Consider the following 20,901-nt stretch of genomic DNA (forward strand, 5'->3'; position numbering starts at 1 on the left):
CTCCTCCTCCTGGCGGCCTCTGCAGGCCCACGCTGGCCTCGAGTCGGCCTCTCCAGGGCTCGCTCCTGCTCCCAGCGGCCCCTGCGGACGCAACTCGTCACCCAGTCTGCCTCCGCCGGCCCAGCTCGTGCCTGTCCGTTACCTCTCCAGCTGCCAGACTTCCTCAGGTCAGCCTCTCCAGGCCCAGCTCCTCCTGCCTGCCACTGGCCTCTTGAGGCCCAGCCCCGCTCATGCCTCTCGGCGGCCTCCTCCGTCCCTGGACTTGACCTCCAGTCGGCCTCTCCAAGACCAGCCTCCTGCCTCCCGAAGGCCTGCACAGGGCCATCCTCTGCCTCCCAGCAGACTCTCCACGCCCAGCTCTCGCCTGACTGCGGCCTCCCCAGGCCAGAGCTCCTCCTGCCTTTTGGCAGCTCCGCCCGGCCCTGCTCCTGCCTCCCAGTGGCCTCACTAGGCCCCGCGCATTCGTCACGGGGAACGGCCTTTCCAGGCCCAGCCTTTGCCTTTTGGCGGCCTCTCCAGGCCCCGAACTTCCTCAGGTCGGCCTCTCCAGGTCCTGTTGCGGCCTCCCGGCCTCCCGTCCAGGCCCAGCTCCTCCTGGTCTCGGCTGCGGCCGCAGGCCCAGCCCCAGCCTCACGACAACCTCTTTGGCCTCGGCTCCAGCCCAGATCCCGCTCCGCGGCGTTTGTAGGACCCAAACGTCCTGAAGCCGGGCCCCACGGTGGCCTTTCCGGGCCCGGCTCCTGCTCTCCGACGGCGTCTCCACGTCCCAGAGTTCCTCCAGCCAACCCCTCCAGATCCAGCTCCTCCTCCCGGCGGCCTCTGCAGGCCCACGCTGGCCTCGAGTCGTCCTCTCCAGGGCTCGCTCCTGTTCCCGGCGGCCCCTGCGCGCCCAACTCGTCGCCCAGCTCCTGCCTGTCCGTGGCCTCTCCAGCTGCCAGACTTCCTCAGGTCAGCCTCTCCAGGACCAGCTCTTCCTGCCTGTCACTGGCCTTTTGAGGCCCAGCCCCGCTCACGCCTCTGGGTGGCCTCCTCAGGCCCAGGACTTCACTTCCAGTCCGCCTCACCAGGCCCAGCCTCCTGCCTCCCGAAGGCCTGCACAGACCCGGCCTCTGCCTCCCAGCGGGCTCTCCACGCCCAGCTCCCGCCTGACTGCGGCCTGCCCAGGCCAGATCTCCTCCAGCCTTTTGGCATCTCTGCCAGGCCCCGCTCCTGCCTCCCAGTGGCCTCATTAGGCCCAGCTCATTCTTCACGGGGAACCGCCTTTCCAGGCCTAGCCTTTGCCTTTTGTGGCCTCTCCAGGCCCAGAACTTTCTCAGGCCGGTCTCTCCAGGCCCAGTTACGGTCTCCCAGCCTCCTGTCCAGGCCCAGCTCCTCATGCTCCCGGCTGCGGCCACAGGCCCTGCTCCGGACTCCCAACAACTTCTTTGGACTCGGCTGCAGCCCAGCTCATGCTCAGCGGCCTTTTTAGGCCCCAAACGTCCTGAAGCCGGGCCCCATGGTGGCCTCTCCGGGCCCGGCTCCTGCCCTCCGATGACGTTTCCATGACCCAGACTTCCTCCAGCCAGCCTCTCCAGGCCCATCTCTTCCTCCTGTCGGCCTGTGCTGGCCCGTACTGTCCTCGAGTCGGCCTCTCCGGGGCTCGCTCCTACACCTGGCGGCCCCTGCAGGCCCAACTCGTCCTCCAGTCGGCCTCCGACGGCCCAGCTCCTGCCTCTCCATGGCCTCTCCAGCTGCCAGACTTCCTCAGGTCAGCCTCTCCAGGCCCAGCTCCTCCTGCCTGCCACTGGCCTCTTGAGGCCCAGCCCCGCTCATGCCTCTCGGCGGCCTCCTCCGTCCCTGGACTTGACCTCCAGTCGGCCTCTCCAAGACCAGCCTCCTGCCTCCCGAAGGGCTGCACAGGCCCAGCCTCTGTCTCCCAGCGGACTCTCCACCCCTACCTCTCTCCTCACTGCGGCCACCACAGGCCAGAGCGCCTCCTGCTTCTCCGCTGCTCCGACTGGCCCTGCTCCTGCCTCCCAGTGGCCTCTTTTTACCGAGCTCATTTTTCATGGGGAATAGCCTCTCCAGCCCCCGTCTTTGCCTTTTGGTGGCCTCTCCAGGGCCAGACGTTTTTTAAGCCGGCCTCTCCAGACCCAGTTGCTGCGTCTCATCATCCCCTTCTTGCCCAGGTCTTCCTCCCAGTTTTGGCTGGTGCTTAAATTTTTCCTCACCACAATCTGTTTGGACTCAACTCCTGTCCAGCTCCTCGTGGCCATTTAGACTGAGAAGTTTCTCAAGTCCAGCCCTCCAATTTCACTACCTTACTTGTGGCAGCATGAGCTGTCACAGCTTTTGCCTGACTATTTCTTCTCCAAGCTGCCTTAGCATTCTCACATTGGTGTTTCTAGACCCAGATGCTGCATTTTGCTTTTTTCACGTTGCCCGTCTCTTTCCTTGTGCCTGCCTCCCAAGTCCCAGCTCCTGTCTTATTGTGTTGTGTGTTATACTAGCTCCTGTCTCACGATGGCCTCTTCTGGCCCACCTTCGGCGTTATAGTGGACAGTCAAGCCCATCCTCTGCCTCTTCGTGGCCTTTTCTCCCTTTCCTCTTGCCCCACAGTCACCTCTTCTGGATCCATCTTTTTAATCTTTGGTGGTCCAGAGTATCAAGGAACCTAAAGCTTCTCTGGACTCTTATTTATTGGTAACTTTAAAGCAGAGTGCTTTAGCAAAACACCTGCCTCTTCTTTTAACCTTGACAATGGATTTGTGACAAATTTATAATAAATTCTACCTGCGTGGTTTCATACTGAATTTTGTTTTATTTAGTGTCTCATCATTTTTCTTTTCTTTTTTTGGTGGGAATGGGAATGAGCCTCTGCTTGGGCCCTTTTTCTTCACTCTGGACATGGTAGCTTCTCACTTCATGTCTTCTGTATTTATGTTGTTTACAGTTATGTTTTTTTTAGGGTCTTGCTCTGTCACCCAGGCTGGAGTGGAGTCGTGTGATCATGGCTCACTGCAGCCTTGGCCTTTTGGCCTGAAGTAATTCTCCCAACTCAGCATCTTGAGTAGCTGATACTACAGGCACATGCCACCATGCCTGGCTAATTTCTGATTTTTCCTGAGAGATTGGTTCTCACTATGTTGCTCAGGCTGTTCCCAGACTTTTGGACACAAGCAATCCTTTTGCCTGAGCCTCCCAAAGTGCTGAGATTACAAGCATAAACTACCATACCTGGCTTGCTATTTGCTTGTCATGAACTATTAAGAGTTTGCTTTTTGATTAATATACTATTTCTGTATAGATTTATGTAGATATAGACAGTTTAAATTTTTCATGGATACCAATTTTTTCCCTTTCTTTGAGGCAAAGTACCACTTTTCCTTCAGGATTTAGTGCAGTGGTATAATCCCGGCTTACCACAACCTCTTCTTTCTTGGCTTAAGTGATCCTCCCCCCTCAGCCTGCTGAGTAGCTGGGATCCCAGGTTCGAGCTGCCATAGCCAGGTAATTTGTATATTTCTTGTAGAGAGGGGGTCTCACCATGTTTCCCAGGCTGGTTTCAAACTCCTGGACTCAAGCGATCCTCCCCCCTCAGCCTCTTACAGTGCTGGGATCACAGGTGGGAGCCACCACTCCTGGCCTACCATTTTCTTTTCATGGATCATTAAGAATTTACTTTATGCCAGCACAGTGACTCACGCCTATAATCCCAGCACCTTAGGAGGATGAGGTGTGTGGATTACGAGGTCAGGAGTTCAAGACCAGCCTGTCCAAGGTGGTGAAACCCCATCTCTACCAAAAGTTAGCCAGGTGTGGTGGCAGGTGCCTATAATCCCAGCTACTCCAAAGGGTGAGGCAGGAGAATTGCTTGAATCTGGGATGTGGAGGTGGCAGTGAGCTGAGATTATGCCACTGCACTCCAGCCTGGGTGACAGAGTGAGACTCTATCTCAAAAAAAAAAAAATTACTTTTTTTTAGTATAATGTAAATATATAAATATGTGTGTGTATGTATTCGTATGTGAATATATGTGTGTATATAATTTCATAGCATACACACACGCACATATACAGTGTGAAATAGATATTTGAATACCTAGAAATTGATAATCTTCTTCCTGGTTTTGAAACCACCTTTAGCACAAACACGAAAGAAGTACAAACTATCATTATTAATGACAATGGACCAAGATGACTGTGAGTCAATAGTACTTTGCACCTCAATCACCTTCCAGCAGAGCATCTCAAAGGGCTGGGTATATCTGAAAATCACACCCTTTCACATAGACTAGGATTATTTGTAATTCTAACTTATTTTAAGACCTCATTGTGATCCTTGTCAGAATGAAATCAAACCATTTCTCAAATCACAGAGATACTGAATAACAGGTTTGGTCAGGAAATAGGTATTGCATTTGGTTTGTCATGACAAGCTCCTGGCCTAGGCAGATGGAATATAGCAGAAATGTGTGTGTGTGAACATTCTTGCTCACAGATGTGGCTGAGGAAGTGGGGGGTAGAATTTGATAAAACCAGCAGGGAGCAGGCTTCTGGGAAGAGGGCACTTGTTTTGGCAGCAGCTGTGTAACTCTAGAATGAACAAAGGCTTGTAATCCACAGTTTTGCCTCCTGGAAAATAAAGATTATAATTCTTGGCTTGATATGTGGACTATGTGATTTGCTATATGCAAAATATCTAGTATATAATAGGTGCTGAATTAATATTACTTTCTGTGGCTCATTCTTAATCACTGCTTAATTTTAAAAAGTTTAGAATGACTATTGCTTTTGTAAAAATTGTTTGTAGTTATTATATAAAATCTAAGTCCTATAGAAAAGTACAAAGCAGGCCGGGTGCTATACCTTACACCTGTCATCCCAACACTTTTGAAAGGCAGGGTAGAAGGATTGCTCAAGGCCAGGAGTATGAGACCAGCATGAGGAACATAGCAAGATCTCATCTCTATAAAAAATTAAAACCCAGTTATAATATGCACCTGTAGTCTCAGGTACTCGGGAGGCTGAGGCATGTGGATCACTAGAACCCAGGAGTTTGAGACTGCAGCCTACGTAACAGAGTGATACCCTGTCAGAGAGAGGGAGGGGGAGAGAGAGAGAAGAGAGAGAGAGAGAAAAGAAAAAGTACAAAGAAGCCAGTAATAAATCATGAAATTTTCAGCCACCAAGAAATAACTCAACATTAAGTGATATTGCCAGGCCTGGTAGCCCATGCCTGGCTGAGGCACAAGAATCACTTGAGCCTCAGAGGCAGAGGTTGCAGTGAGTCAAGATTACATCATTCCACTCCAGCCTGGGCAACAGAGACAGACTCTGTCTCGGAAAAAAAAAAAAAAAAAAAAAAGTTGATAATTTATACCCCTTTTTTTGCAAATAGGTAGTTAGGTAAGTTGATATATTAATGCATTAAAAATAACTTTGCCTGGTGTGGTGGCTCAGGCCTGTAATCTCAGCACTTTGGGAGGCCAAGGCGGGCAGATCATGAGGTCAGGAGTTAGAGATAATCCTGGCCAACACAGTGAAACACTGACTCTACTAAAAATACAAAAATTAGCTGGACATGGTGATGGGTGCCTGTAATCCCATCTTCTTGGGAGGGTGAGGCAGGAGAATCGCTTGAACCTGGGAGGCGTAGGTTAGATTGAGCTGAGATCACACCACTACACTCCAGCCTGGCAACAGAGCGACACTCTAAAAAAAACCAAATAACTTTACGTATTTTGTATGTGTTTTAGTTCAAATATATATAACTTTCATTTTGCTTGATACAACAGAAGCTGAAGAAACTAAAGTAAGAAGCTGAAGAAACTAAAGTAAGGTGGGAGAAATTCTGAACTTCAGATAAATGCCTATGTGAAAGTGATATCTTTTTATTCAACATTCATTAAAATTATGAAAAAAGATAATAAAAGTATCATGATTCTTTTTAATCTGCAGTTTCTATTTTTACCTACAGCTGCTGTATTTTTTGAATTGGTGCATGTTTGAGAGTTTCTGTTTAATGCGTTTGTACTTGGATAGCTATTTCTTTTTATTTTTATTATTTATTTATTTATTTATTTATTTATTTATTGAGACAGAATCTTGCTCTGTCGCCCAGGCTGGAGTGCACTGGGGCGATCTCGTCTCAGTGTAACCTCCGCCTCCCGGGTTCAAGCGATTCTCCTGCCTCAGCCTCCTGAGTAGCTGGGATTACAGGTGCACGCTACCACGCTTGGAAATTTTTGTTTTTTAGTAGAGATGGTGCTTCACCATCTTGACCAGGCTGGTCTCGAACTCCTGACCTCAGGTGATCTGCCCGCCTCGGCCTCTGAAAGTGCTGGGATTGCAGGCGTTCAGCCATCGCGCCTGGCCTGGGAGAATATTCTTGATTCATTTTCCTTTTCTTCAGTTTTTCCTTTAACTTCTGACTTTATTGTCATCTAGCTTTGGCTGGGGATATGGGAAGCTCTGAGGCTGGCTGGAGGTTCTTCCCACATGTACTTATGTTTTCCTGCCCAAAGGCCACTGGAATACTTTCTTTATCATTGAAATTCAATAGTTTAGCCAGGGTTGGCTCCAGGCCAGTCATTCTGTACTAGTTTTTCCAGGTATACGGTTTGCCCTTTGATTACTATGTACTTCTCTATCTCTGCACACAATCTTCTTTTTCTTTCTTTCTTTCTTTCTTTCTTTCTTTCTTTCTTTCTTTCTTTCTTTCTTTCTCTTTCTTTCTTTTTCTCTTTTCCTTCCTTCCTTCCTTCCTTCCTTCCTTCCTTCCTTTCTTTCTTTCTTTCTTTCTCTTTCTTTTCTTTCTTTCTCCTTCTTTCCTTTTCCTTCCTTCCTTCTTTTCTTTCTTTCATTGTTTTTTTCTCTCTCAACAGGAAAAAAAATCTAATAATCTGATTTTAAAATGGACAAAAGATCAGAATAGACATTTCTCAAAAGAAGACATACAAATGACAAATGGGTATTTGAAAATGTGCTCAACATCATTGATCATCAGAGAAACAGAAATCAAAACTACAATGAGCTATCATCCCACCCCAGTTAAAAATGCTTTATATCCAAAAGACAGGCAATAACAAATTCTATTGAGTATGTGGAGAAAAGGGAACCCTGGTACACTGTTGGTGGGAATGTACATTAGTACAACCACTACAGAGAACGGTTTGGAGGGTCCTCAAAAGGCTAAAAGTAGAGCTACTTTATAATCCAGTAATCCTACTGCTAAGTATATATCCCAAAGAAAGAAAATCAGTATATTGAAGAAATATCTGCATTTCTGTATTTATTGCAACACTATTCACAATAGCTAAGACTGGAAGCAATCTAAGTGTATATCAACAGGTAAATGGATAGAGAAGATGTGTTACATACACACAATGGAGTATTATTCAGCCATGAGAAAGAATAGAATCCTGTTATTTGCGGCAACGTGGGTAGAACTGAAGATCATTATGTTAATTAAAATAAGCCAGACACAGAAATGCAAATTTTGCATGTTCCCAGTTATTTGTGGGTGCTACAAATTAAAACAATTGAACTCAAAAATAGAGGGTAGAATGATGATTACCAGAATCTGGGAAGGGTAGTGGGCTGGAGGGGGTGCACAGGAATCATTAATGGGTACAAAAATACAGTTAGAATGAATAAGATGTAGTATTTGGTAGTACAACAGGGTGACTGTAGTAAACAATAATTTATTGCATATTTAAAAATAGCTAAAAGAGGTCAGATGTGGTGGCTTATGTTTGTAATCCCAGCACTTTGGGACGCCAAGGCAGGGGGATCACCTGAGGTCAGGAGTTTGAGACCAGCGTGACCAACATGGCAAAACCCAGTCTCCACTAAAAATACAAAAATTGGCCAAGTGTGATGGCACACACCTGTAGTCCCAGCTACGCAGGAGGCTGAGGCAGGAGAATCGCTTAAACCTGGATGAGGGGGGTGGAGGTTGCAGTGAGCCATGATCGCACCACTGCACTCCAACGCAGGTGACAGAGATAGACTCCATCTCAAAACAAAACAAACAAAACAAAGCAAAAAAGCGATAAGAGCATAATTGGATTGTTTGTAAAGCAAAGAAAGGACAAACGCTTAAGGTGATGGGTATCCCAGTAACCCTCCTGTGATTATTACACATTACATGCCTGTATCAAAACATCTCATGCACCCCATAAATATATATACCTACTAAGTACCCACAAAAATTAAAAGTAAAGCATTTAAAACTCCCTATCTTGGCCAGATGTGGGACATCCACCTGTAATGCCAGTGTTTTTTGGGGCCAGGATGGGATGATCACTTGAGTCTGGGAGTTTGAGACCGAGACCCACCTAGGCAACATAACAAGACTCCTGTCTCTAATAATAGAAAACTTAGCCAGGCATGGTGGGGTTCATGCCAGTAGTCCCAGCTCCTTGGGAGGCTGAGACAACAGGATCCCTTGAACCCGGGAGGTTGAGGCTGCAGTGAGCTATGATTGCCCCACTGCACTCCAGCCTGGGTGATAGAGCGAGACCATGTCTCTTAAAAAAACAAACCAATCCTAGCATGATCTGACCCTGCCTGCCACCCTCTATTCTTTTCCTCTTGCTCATTGTGCAGCAGGCATCTGGGCTGCTTTTCTGCTCCTGTAAATGCCAAGTGGTTTCCCTCTTCAGGACCTTTGCACATGCTCTCCCCTGCCCGAAATGGACTTCCCATACCTCCTGCTGAAACTGGATTTTTCTCATGTTTCAGACCTCAGATCCCATATCACCTTGGCAGAGAAATCCTCCCTCATCCTGTGGAGGGGGAATCATCCTGCTTTTCATTGCCTCCTCCTGCCGGGTTTTCCCAAAGCAGATATCACACTCAAAATTCAGCTTGCTATTTATTGAATTGCTTGTCTGTATGTCCTCCTCCCAAACTCACACCAAATCAGAACAGAGGCTCCCTGCGGCAGGAGTCCCATCTTATTCACTCTCAGAACCTAATACAGTACTTGGCACATAGTAGGCACACAATAAATGTCATTGGAATGAATAAGTATCAAGGGGCCGGCTGTAGTGGTTCATGCCTGTAACCCCAGCATTTTGAGAGGCCGAGGCAGGTGGATCACCTCGGGTTAGGAGTTCGAGACCAGCCTGGCCAACATGGTGAAACCTCGTCTCTGCTAAAAATACAAAAATTAGCTGGGCATGGTGGTGCACACCTGTAATCCCAACTACTGGGGAGGCGGAGGCAGGAGAACCACTTGAATCTGGGAGGTGGATATTGCAGTGAGCTAAGATTGTGCAACTACACTCCAGCCTGAGTGACAGAGTGAGACTCCATCTCAAAAAATAAATAAATAAAAAGAACAAAAAAAGAATGAATAAGTATCAAGGAAGGAAGATTTTGTGATTTGCCATCTTTACATGGAAATCCTGCTTAACATTGACATTTTCTATTTGATGGTATTTCTATAATAAGAAATTGAAACTGAGCTAATTGAAAGAGAATGAGTTTGGGCACGGTGACTCATGCCTCGAATTCTAGCACTTTGGGAGGCTGAAGGGGTAGGATCATGTGAGGGTAACATTTCGAGACCAGCCTGGGCAACGTACAGAGAACCCTGTCTCTGCAAAAATAACATTTAAAAACTGAACCAGGTGTGCCAGGTGCAGTGGCTCATGCCTGTAATCCCAGCACTTTGGGAGGTTGAGGCTGGTGGATCACCTGAGGTCAGGAGTTCAAGACCAGTCAGGCCAACATAGTGAAACCCCATACCTACTTAAAATACAAAAATTAGCCAGTGTGATGGCAAATGCCTGTATTTCCAGCTACTTGGGAGGCTGAGACAGGAGAATTGCTTGAACCTGGGAGGCAGAATTTGTAGTGAGCTGAGATCAGGCCATTGCACTCCAGCCTGGATAGCAAGAGAAAAACTTCATCAGATGTGGTGGCATGAGCCTGTAGTGCCAGTTCTCAGGAGGCTGAGAGGGGAGAATCACTTGAGCCCAGGAGATAGAGGCTGCAGTGAGCCATGGTTGCTCCACTGCACTCCAGCCTGAGGGACAGAACTAGACCTTATAGCAAAAAACAAAAAACAAAATAATCAAATGAAAAAAACCAGGCACGGTGGCTCATGCCTGTAATTCCAGGACTTTGGGAGGCCAAGGCGGGTGAATCACCTGAGGTAAGGAGTTCAAGTCCAGCCTGGCCAACATGGTGAAACACTGGATGTCTCCAGCCCACAGCCAGAGAGAACCTGAGGCCTGCCAGCAGCCGCGGAAGGGGGTTTGAAAGAGGATTCTGAAGCCTTGAGAGAGCTGCAGCCCTGGCTGACAGCTCGATTGTATCCTGGTGAGAGCCTGAGCCAGAGGACACAGCTAACCTCACCCAGATTCCTAGCCCATGGAAACTGTGAGAAAAAAAAAAGTTTATTGTTTATTAAGCTGCTGAATTGGGAGCAATTTTTACCCAACAAGAGATAACGATTACAAGGATATTGCTTATTACTCAAAATCACTATATAAAGCCCCTGAAAAATTGAAAGCTGCAACCAGGGAAACACTGAAAATCTCCAAGAACACTGTGTTTCTTCTTGAAGACAGTGAGAAAGCATATACATTTGTTTCCCTTTTAGTTTTGGCCACCAGGAAGCTCAGAGCCAAATTTACGACGCAATTTTAATAATTTTGTAAGCCCCTATAGCCTGCTTATCTGTGTTCTGATTCCTGGCCTTTCATTTTATTCTGACTTTTGGTTTTCTTTGTCCTGATTGTATTAGCTCATCTTTATATTTTTCTATATTATTTGAATTATGGCAAACCACCTCAAATTCAGCTTATAGAGAAGCAAGGCATTCGTAAGTTGTTGTTGTTGTTGTTGAGTCTTTCACTCTGTCACCCAGACTGGAGTGTAGTGGCACGATCTCTGCCTCCTGGGTTGCAGCAATTCTCATGCCTCAGCCTCCCGAGTAGCTGGGATTACAGGCACCCACCACTACACTCGGCTTTTTTTTTTTTTTTTTTTATTAGAGATGGGGGTTTCACTATGTAGACCAGGCTGGTCTCGAACTCCTGACCTCAAGTGATCCACCTGCCTCGGCCTCCCAAAGCGTTGGGATTACAGGCTGTGAGCCACCCCGCCAGCCCATAAATCATTTTGTAAAAACAGTTTTTTAATTCAAAACATACTTTTGCACATTGAAAAAAAAAAAAGTTTTGCACAGGTTGAACACAGAGTGCCCAGAGTTGGTAGTGGGAAGATGAGGTCATAGGAGTGTGGCTCTAAATTTCCGAGCATTGCCAGGGTTGATTTGGATTGGGTCAGAAATATCAACTGATAACGACGAAAAAGGGAAAAAGGATGGCAATCCAGAGGGAGGGGCCGAGGCCTCCCCCAGTCACCCACAGTAGCATCCTTGCAATGTGTTCCTTGCACCGGTCCCCTAAGTCCCTCCCGCGCTAGCCGCCCGGTCCCGCCCGGCCCCGCCCCTCCTGGGCCCTGCCCCTCCAGACCCCGCCCTTCTCCGCCCCGCCCCTCTCTCGCCCGGGCCCCACCCCTTCCCGGGCCCCACTCCTGGAGCGCACCTTTCCCGCGCCCGCCTCAGTCTTTGCCCGCCATCCGGCCTCCCGGCGGTTGCGTGCTCCGCCCCCTCCCTCCGCGACGGCGCTCGCCTTCCCCGCCCCGCAGGCCTCACTCGGTTCAGGGCGGTTGGCCGCACGCCTGTCGGGGCGGGGCTGGAGCGGGCGACCGAGCCAATGGGGCGCGGCGGCGGCGGCGGTGGCTGTTGCGGTGGCTGTTGCAGTGGCTGTTGCGGTGGCTGTTGCGGTGGCGGCTGTGTGGGACCCAGACGGGCTGAGATGGAGGCAGAGGGAGGCGGAGGAAGGCGGCGTCGGCGGCAGCGGCGGAGGGAGGAAGGTGGCGGCGCCCGTCCTGCTGAGAGTGTCGGTGCGGCGGTGGGAGAGAGTAACCGACATGCAGTGTGCCTCGCCGCCGGGATCCTGCTCTCCATCTGCGCCTACCATGTGGAGCTGGAGAAGAAGCGGGACCACGGGCCCTCTGCGACCTGGGACCGTGGATGAAGTGCTCCGCTGCGCTTGCCTCCAGGTAGCCGGCGTTGGGGAGTGGGGCCGGGAGCGGCCGAGCGGGGCGAGCGCGGAGGCCGAGGCCGGGGAGCGCGCGGCTGGAGCTCGGGACTGGAGGCCGCGGGGACCGGGCCGCGCGGGGGACTGACGTGGTCGGGCCGGGCGGGGGGCCACCCGAGCCCAGGTCGCGGGGAGGAGGTGGCGGTGCCGCGAGGCAGCCGGGGAGGAATGAGGTGGCAGAGTGCAGCCGGGAGGCCGGGGCAGAAGGGGAGCGGTCGGGCGGGCTGGGCCCGGGCTGGGCAGGAGCGCGAGGGGGCTGCGGAGGGTGGGTCTCGGCCGGCTTGACAGGTTTCCTGGTTCTCGGGAGGCGGCCGGGGGTGTGGGACCCTGTCCGCCGCACCCGCGAGACCAGCGGCCGCCTCTTGTCCCCACCATCGCTGCAGCCGATGCTCTGGGGCGGGCTCCGACCCAAGGAGGGTTGCATTTCCCACTGTCTTCGTGATGCTGGGTCAGGTGTTTCCGTAGTCAGGCCTCTTTGTACTCCAGCGCTGGTGAGAATTTGCAGACTTACTGGGACGGTGACATTTGCGGATAAACACGAATTTCACCCTATTCTGGAAGAAGTTTCCGGCACTTAACATATCTGATTTCTTGGATTCCCCATCGTATATTTCAGTGTGCCAGGAAGGGGGAAATGGTCTGAGTTCGAGTCTAGTTTAAGCTTCATTGGAGTAAAAGACAAGTATGTTATGTTTATGGCGGTGTTTTAGGCATTGGGATGACTTTTAAACATTGTTGCTTATTAATATAATAGGATACCCATAACGGATTAAAAACACACGCTTTGCTATACTGGAGCTATTGGTTTGGTTACTGATCATTTTAGTTTTTTTTTTTTTTAAGGTTGTAATTGGTTTGTCTGTTAGGTTTTATTTTAATGCATTAAATTTCCCTAGGCAACTTACTTTGAAAAAGGGGGGAATTTACATTTTAAAAGCGGCTGCTTTTTTTTGTTTTATGGGGTGATTAAAAACATAACAAAAGTCGAAGGAATGATTTCAAAATTGGTAGGTTAGGATTTTAATAGAGACTATGTCTGATATTTAGATGTTTGTTAACAGTAGTCACATTTGAGCGATTTCTTCCCCTCCTGTTGATTGGTAAATTGGTATGTATCAGAAATGTATAGCTCACTAGTTTATTTCGACTCACATATTGTTGATTACATAACAAGGTAGCCTTGGTGTCTTGTTATTGGTTACAAACTTTAGGGAGCTGATCTTTCCACTTAGCTTTTTTCATAGACCAGATACTCTCTCGTTTGCTCTTAAACAAAAATCGTGTCGCTTTTTACAGGGGAAATAATTATCATAGGGCCAAATGAAACATTTTAAAAATGCATTTAAAATGTAGGTATCAGGTTACAGGGGAAAATACACGGATGTGACAAAAAGCTCACATTTGTTGTTGGTTATTTAGACCAAGGTTAATAGGCTGATTAGACTCTCAGATACTCTTTGAGAACCATTGAGTGTATTTTATGCAAATATTTTTATGTTATTTCCACTGTCAGGACTTTTAAACTTGTAAGTACCTTACACCCAAAGTTAGTTGAATGAATAAATACATAAGAAAGAAATGTAGTAGCACATTTCAAGTATTTAAGAAACAAGAAGAGCTAAAAATAACTTTTGATCCTAGTTTAATATGGAATTTAAGCAGAATTTTTACCAATTTTTGATTTTTTTTTTGAAACAAGTAGTCTATAATGAATGGACCTTTTAACATTGGGGCATGGAAAGAGTACTTTACTGTATGCTTAAGTTGTTTTATTTTTTGAGACGGAGTCTTGCTGTTGTTGCCCAGGCTGGAGTGCAATGGCGCGATCTTGGCTCGCTGCAACCTCCGGCTCCGGATTCAAGCGATTCTCCTACCTCAGCCTCCCCAATAGCTGGGATTACAGACTCCCGCCATCATGCCAGGCTAATTTTTGTATTTTTAGTATAGAGGGGGTTTCTCCATGTTGGCCAGGGTGTCTCAAACTCCTGACCTCGGTTGATCCGCCTGCCTCGGCCTCCCAAAGTGTGGAATTACCACCGTGAGCCACTGCGTGAGCCTTAAGAATTTTAAGTTCTTAAAATTGCCGTTTCTTGGCTGGGCACGGTGGCTCACGCCACAATCCCTACCCTCTGGAAGGCTGAGGCAGGCGGATCAACTGAGGTCAGGAGTTTGAGACAGGCCTGGCCAACATAGTGAAACCCCATCTCTACTAAAAAATACAAAAATTAGCCGGGCGTGGTGGCGCATGTCTGTAGTCCCAGCTTCTCGGTAGGCTAAGGCAGGAGAATATCTTGAACCCAGGAGGCAGAGGTTGCAGTGAGCCGGGATCGCGCCATTGCACTGCAGCCTGGGCGACAAGAGTGACTCCATCTCAAAAAATAAAAAATAAATAAAAAAAAATAAGAATGAACTTTTCTTTAAAAAAGAGAGTTTCGAACCATTTAATCAGCATACACTCTAAGTATTCTCATAGTTATATATCCTGCAAGAGCTCTGTGTTTGTGCACCATAAAACATCAAGTAGTATATTAAAAGTATATATAAGTACATGTAAGACTAAAGGTAACTGGATATCTTCATAGTTTTCAATGTGAATTTAATATGTTGTGACTGAAAGTGATGTTTCGTTGTATAGCTGTGGACATAAAATAGTTTAACTTAGATGCTTGCTAAAGGAGGACGGGTAAAAATAAGATACGCTAATAAGAAGAGTAAATAACTTATTTGCCAGCTATACAGTGAAATTATTTTAAGAAATTTGTTCAATTTGATGAGCCTGTTTATAAACTAATTGCAAAAATCAAGTAGTTTATAAACTAATGATTTCATAAATGAATTTACAAATCAACTTGTTTTTCAAGTAGTTTATAAACAGGCTGATCAAAATCACATGTGTGTATATACATATATAATCACATATATTTGTACATGTATAGACTCATTTTCTTTTGGAAGTTGGTAGACAAAATATTGAAAGTTTTTATTTTGTCAACCTGAAAGAGACTTTAGATGAAAGTTGATTATTGGAGACCTCAAGTTAGTTTATTATGATAGTGATTGCCATGTAGCAGTACTATTCCAAATGTGACTGTTTTAGGAAAAGACAGTTTGAGCCCAGAGGAAAGTTAACAGATGAAAAAGATTCCGAAGAAAGTAATCTTCGAGGATCCAGAGTCAGCACGTGGTTTTGGATTGCTTAAACTCACTTTATTCTCACTTCACAATCCCTAAATGTCTTTTTTTTTTTTTTTTTGAGACGGAGTCTCGCTCTGTCCCCCAGGCTGGAGTGCAGTGACCAGATCTCAGCTCACTGCAAGCTCCGCCTCCCGGGTTCATGCCATTCTCCTGCCTCAGCCTCCCGAGTAGTTGGGACTACAGGCGCCCGCCACCGCGCCCGGCTAGTTTTCTGTATTTTTTAGTAGAGACGGGGTTTCACCGTGTTAGCCAGGATGGTCTCGATCTCCTGACCTCGTGATCCGCCTGTCTCGGCCTCCCAAAGTGCTGGGATTACAGGCTTGATCCACCGCGCCCGGCCGACAATCCCTAAATGTCTTAACCCAAACAGAATAAGGTAGAGATTAATGAGAGAATCTTGAGGGGCATCTGTGTTTTAAGTAAAGTCCTCTATTATTCTGGGGAGGCATAATGATGGGAAGTTCCAGACTTTTAGATTTCTAAAGAAATATTTTCCCCAAATTAGGAGGCTACAATAGAAATGCTGATTTTTTAATTCTACCAGGTACAGCCAATAAAAAGAGTAACACACCACTATCTCCTATCACCATCATTTCATTTAACAAGAGGATATTTCCATTCAAACAATTTGAAAGAACAGAATCTCTCAGAATAAAAGATCTTTAAATGGGGAATCATTTAGCTCTATGGAAAAGTTTACTTTCAGACCAGCCTGGCCAACATGCTGAAAGCCCATCTCTAGTAAAAATACAGAATTATCTGAGCGTGGTGGCATACACCTGTAATCCCAGCTACTCCAGAGGCTGAGGCAGGAGAATCACTGAAACCCTGGAGGCTGAAGTTGCGGTAAGCTGAGATCGCACCATTGCACGCCACCCTGCGTGACACAGCGAGACTCGGTCTCAAAAAAAAAAAAAAAAAATTTACTTTCATGTTCTTACTATTTCCCATAAATCATTGAAAACTCTGCTGCAAACCTGCACCAGCCTGCCAGCTAACATTAAGTTAGCACTCCCTGCCCCCTTGGTTTGGTACACTGAGCTCAAATCTAAGGAATCTGTGTGGGCTTCCAGCCCTCCCAGTTCTTAAACTTGTAGCCTTATCTTCATGATGCCTCAGTTTCTTATCTTAATTAGGGATTTTAACATCTACTTAGGGTCTGGTGCAGTGGTTCACACCCATAATCCCAGCACTTTGGGAGGCTGACACCTGGCAGAGCTCTTGAGCTTAGGTTTCAGACCAGCCTGGGCAACAGGGCAAAACCCTGCCTGTGCAAAAAATACAAAAGTTAACCAGACATGGTGGCGCATGCCTGTATTTCCAGCTTCTTGGGAAGCTGAGGTGTGAGGATCACTTGAGCGTGGGAGGCCGAGGTCCATAGTGAGCGGTGATGGTGCCACTGCACTCCTGCCTGGTTGGTAGAGAGAGACCCTGTCTCAAAAAAGAAACAAATAAACCAAAAAAACCTACTTTGCTAGATGAGTGTTAGGATGAAAAGTGATACATGTATGTTCCTGAAATAAAGTTTGTCCTCAGTTGTAGCTGTCACCATTGATTGGAGATGTTCCTTTTTTTTTCAGTGTTTGATAATAAGTGCCTTTAAGTATAATAAGTTTCTTGTATATACTTGTTTATATATTTGGATATTAATTGTTTTAATGTAGCATATTGCTGACATAAAGACGTGTTCATTTAAAACAATTTTGAAGTTGTTTTTGAAGAGAAAGTAATATGCGGAATTTTTTTTTTTTTTTAGATGGAATCTTGCTCTGTCACCCAGGCTGGAGTGCAGTGGTGCGATCTCAGTTCACCTCAACGTCTGCCTCGTGCATTCAAGTGATTCTCCCATCTCAGCCTCCTGAGTAGCTGGGATTTCAGGCACCTGCCACTATGCTTGGGTAAGTTTTGTATTTTCAGTGGAGACAGGGTCTCGCCATGTTGGCCAGGCTGGTCTTGAACTCCCGACCTCAGGTGATCCACCTGCCTCAGCCTCCCAAAGTGCTGAGATTACAAGCGGCATCCACTGTGCCTGGTTTTAATATGCAAAATATTCTATGTAAGTATTTCCTGTATATTAGACTCCCTCTACGAAGGGTTTCTATGTAAGCATAGTACAAATGATCTGGAAAGGCTCATAGACTTGGCAAATCTATGTTTCTTAAAACTATAAAAATAGTTTGGTTGTCCTATGGTATATGTATAGGACATATACTATAGGGGATTGGTTCCAGGACCCCTGTTTTTACCAAAATCCTGGCATAGTCAAGCCCCCACTGTGGGCCCTGCAGAACCTGGGTATATGAATAGTTGGGCCTCCATATATGCAGGTTTCATTCTGCATTTGGTTGAAAAAGATCCACATGTAAGTGGGCCCACACAGCTTAAACCCGTGTTGTTCAAGGGTGTACTGCATTTGAAAATCAAGTCCACAAAAAACTTGCCATGTTTTACAAAATGTTGAATTTTACTACCTCCCCCATATCAAAATGTTGGATTATTACCTCTCCTGTATCTTAAAGTGCAATCTATTTACTACCCCATTGAGATAATGAGACTTTTAGAATTAGAATAGAACCTTGAGCCGGACATGTTGGTTCACACCTGTAATCCCAGCTGATGTGGGTGGGTCACTTGAGTTTAGGAGTTTGAGACCAGCCTGGCCAACACAGTGAAACCCTCTCTCTACTAAAATTGCAAAAAAATTAGCTGGGTATGGTGGTGGGTGCCTGTAATCCCAGCTACTCAGGAGGCTGAGGCAGGAGAATCACTTGAACCTAGGAGACAGAGGTTGCAGCGAGCTGAGATCACATCACTACACTCTAGCCTGGGCAACAAGAGCCTTAAAATAAAAAAGCCGGGTATGGTGGCAGGCACCTGTAATCCCAGGCAGGAAAATCACTTGAACCTGGGAGGAAGAGGCTGCAGTTAGCTGAGATCGCGCCATTGGACTCTAGCCTGGGCAACAAGAGAAAACTCCATCTCCAGAAAAAAGAACGTAGAAGTATTTACTGCTCCTTGCTTTGTCTGAGATTCACAGGTTAAGTGACTTGCCCAACACAGGTTGTTGTTATCTTGGGCAGGATATCTTGGACAAATTGGGACTTGACACCTGGCTTCCAGAGTCCCCTTTGCACCCTACTGCCTGAGCCTGGAAGTTCTAGATGAGTTTGAACAACATAGTGAGGCCCTGTCTCTACAAAAAATAGCCAGGCATGGTAGCATGTACTTGTAGTTCTAGCTACTCAGGAGGCTGAGGTGGGAGGATCGCTTCAGCCTGGGAGGTTGAGGCTGCAGTGAGTTGTGATCACGCTACCACACTGCAGAGAGGGCCACAGAGCAAGACCCTCTCTCTCTCAAAAAAAAGAAAGGGTTAAAAGTATGTCTTCTTTTTAAAAAATAGAAGGCCAATATAGATATAACAGAAATTGTCATATTGTCAGATTCTTTTCTGTACTCAGCCCTAACAAAACATGCTGTCTTCAACTTTACTTAGTTGAAGACAACTTTAGTTGAAGACAGAAAAGGTTCTAATTTGGGTTCCCTTTATCCAAGGAGTCTCCACTTTTGCTGTGTATTGTTCAAACTGAAAAGAGACTTTGTATTTAATCTCAGATGTCATTAAGTACTTGAAATAAATTAGATTTCTAGTTAAATTAAGAGCTGCTTCAGGTTCTTAATTAGTAGTACATTCAATAGTCAGGAATACACACCATTGTTGTTGAGACGAAGTTTCGCTCTTGTTGCCCAGGCTGGAGTGCAGTGGCATGAACAAGGCTCACAGCAGCCTCGACCTTTCAGGCTCAAGGGATCCTCCCACCTCAGCCTGAAGTTTCTGGGACCACAGGTGTGTGGCCACACGCCTGGCTCATTTTTAGTTTTTTTTTTTTTTTTTTTTTTGAGACGGAGTCTCGCTCTGTCGCCCAGGCTGGAGTGCAGTGGCCGGATCTCAGCTCACTGCAAGCTCCGCCTCCCGGGTTCACGCCATTCTCCTGCCTCAGCCTCCCGAGTAGCTGGGACTATAGGCGCCCGCCACCTGGCCCGGCTAGTTTTTTGTAGTTTTTAGTAGAGATGGTGTTTCACCGTGTTAGCCAGGATGGTCTCGATCTCCTGACCTCGTGATCCACCCGTCTCGGCCTCCCAAAGTGCTGGGATTACAGGCTTGAGCCACCGCGCCCGGCCATCATTTTTAGTTTTTTGTAGAGACGGGGGTCTTGCCATATTATCTGGATGGGTCCGGAACTCCTGGGCTCAAGTAATCTGCTGGCCTCAGCCTTCTAAAGTGCTGGGATTAAAGGCATAAGCCACCGTGCCCTGCTTGTCTTCTTTTTCAAGTTGGTCAGTTCTCCTTGCAATGAATGCCTTTCCCCTTAAATTTGAAAACCTGAGGAATTACTGACACAGAAAATTTCCATTTCTTTCTCTCTCTCTCTTTTTTTTTTTTCCTGAGATGGAGTCTCACTCTGTCACCCAGGCTGAAGTGCAGTGGCTCGATCTCAGCTCACTGCCACCTCGGCCTCCTGGGTTCAAGCGATTCTCCTTCCTCAGTCTTCCGAGTAGCTGGGACTACAGGTGCCCACCACCATGCCCAGCTAATTTTTGTATTTTTTAGTAGAAACAGGGTTTTCACCATATTGGCCAGGCTGATCTCGAACTCCTGACCTCAGGTGATCCACCCGCCTCGGCCTCCCAAAGTGCTGGGATTATAGACTATGAGCCACCGCGCCCGGCCTGTCCATGGATTTTTTAAAAAATGTGCTTTGAGCAATCTAAAACGAAAGCAGTCTGCCTAAAATTTATATTCATATATTTCTACTATATTACAGATATTGATTTTGTGGAGCTATGATTTCATAAGATATTTTAACAGTAATGAAACATTTTATAATTTTGTATATTGTTATTTTCTAAAAAGTTTAGTTATTTAAGTGCAAATGCAAAGGACAGGAGTGATCATATTGAAGCACTAGGAGAAGACTGTGGGTAAAAATTCAACCTCAAATATGCAAATATTTAACTTCCTATGTGGAAATAATGTCGTTTTACAAAAGAAAAATGAACATATTTGTTTGCAAGGTGTTCTTATACACACACACACACATATACACACACACACACGTGCGCGCCTTTAGAAATGGTAACCAGGCCAGGTGCAGCGGCTCACGCCCGTAATCCTAGCACTTTGGGAGGCCAAGGTGGGTGGATCACCTGAGGTTAGGAGTTTGAGACCAGCCTGGCCAACATTGTGAAACCCTGTCTCTACTAAAAATACAGAAATCAGCTGGGTGTGGTGGCATGCGCCTGTAATCCCAGCTACTCGGGAGGCTGAGACAGGAAATTGCTTGAACCTGGGAGGCGGAGGTTGCAGTGAGCCTAGATTGCACCATTCTACTCCAGCCTGGGCCACAGAGCAAGATTCTATCTCCAAAAAAAAAAAAAAAAAAAAAAAAAGAATATGGTAACCAATCTATATTCTTTTTAGGTGATCTTTGAAAAACAAAAGCAAAGCAAATCTATCTGCAAACACATCTAGGTGGGGCAAGAGTGTGTGAAAATGGGACATTAATTAAGACTGATTGATGGAATAAGTGATGTAGAAAGCAGAC

The 20,901-nt window shown here is 46.7% G+C and overlaps 1 protein-coding gene across 1 annotated transcript in view; it reads left to right on the forward strand.

Moving 5' to 3' along the window:
- Positions 1-10,175: 10,175 nt before the first annotated feature.
- LOC139362635 (uncharacterized) overlaps positions 10,176-20,901 on the forward strand; it is an 83,771-nt gene continuing 73,045 nt past the window's right edge. Inside the window, exons 1-2 of the mRNA XM_071094145.1 lie at positions 10,176-10,247; positions 11,424-12,065. Coding sequence (XP_070950246.1) covers positions 10,176-10,247; positions 11,424-12,065 — 714 coding nt within the window. The remainder of the gene's footprint in view (positions 10,248-11,423; positions 12,066-20,901) is intronic.

This window comes from Macaca nemestrina, chromosome 4, assembly GCF_043159975.1.
Source record: "Macaca nemestrina isolate mMacNem1 chromosome 4, mMacNem.hap1, whole genome shotgun sequence".
NCBI lineage: Eukaryota > Metazoa > Chordata > Mammalia > Primates > Cercopithecidae > Macaca > Macaca nemestrina.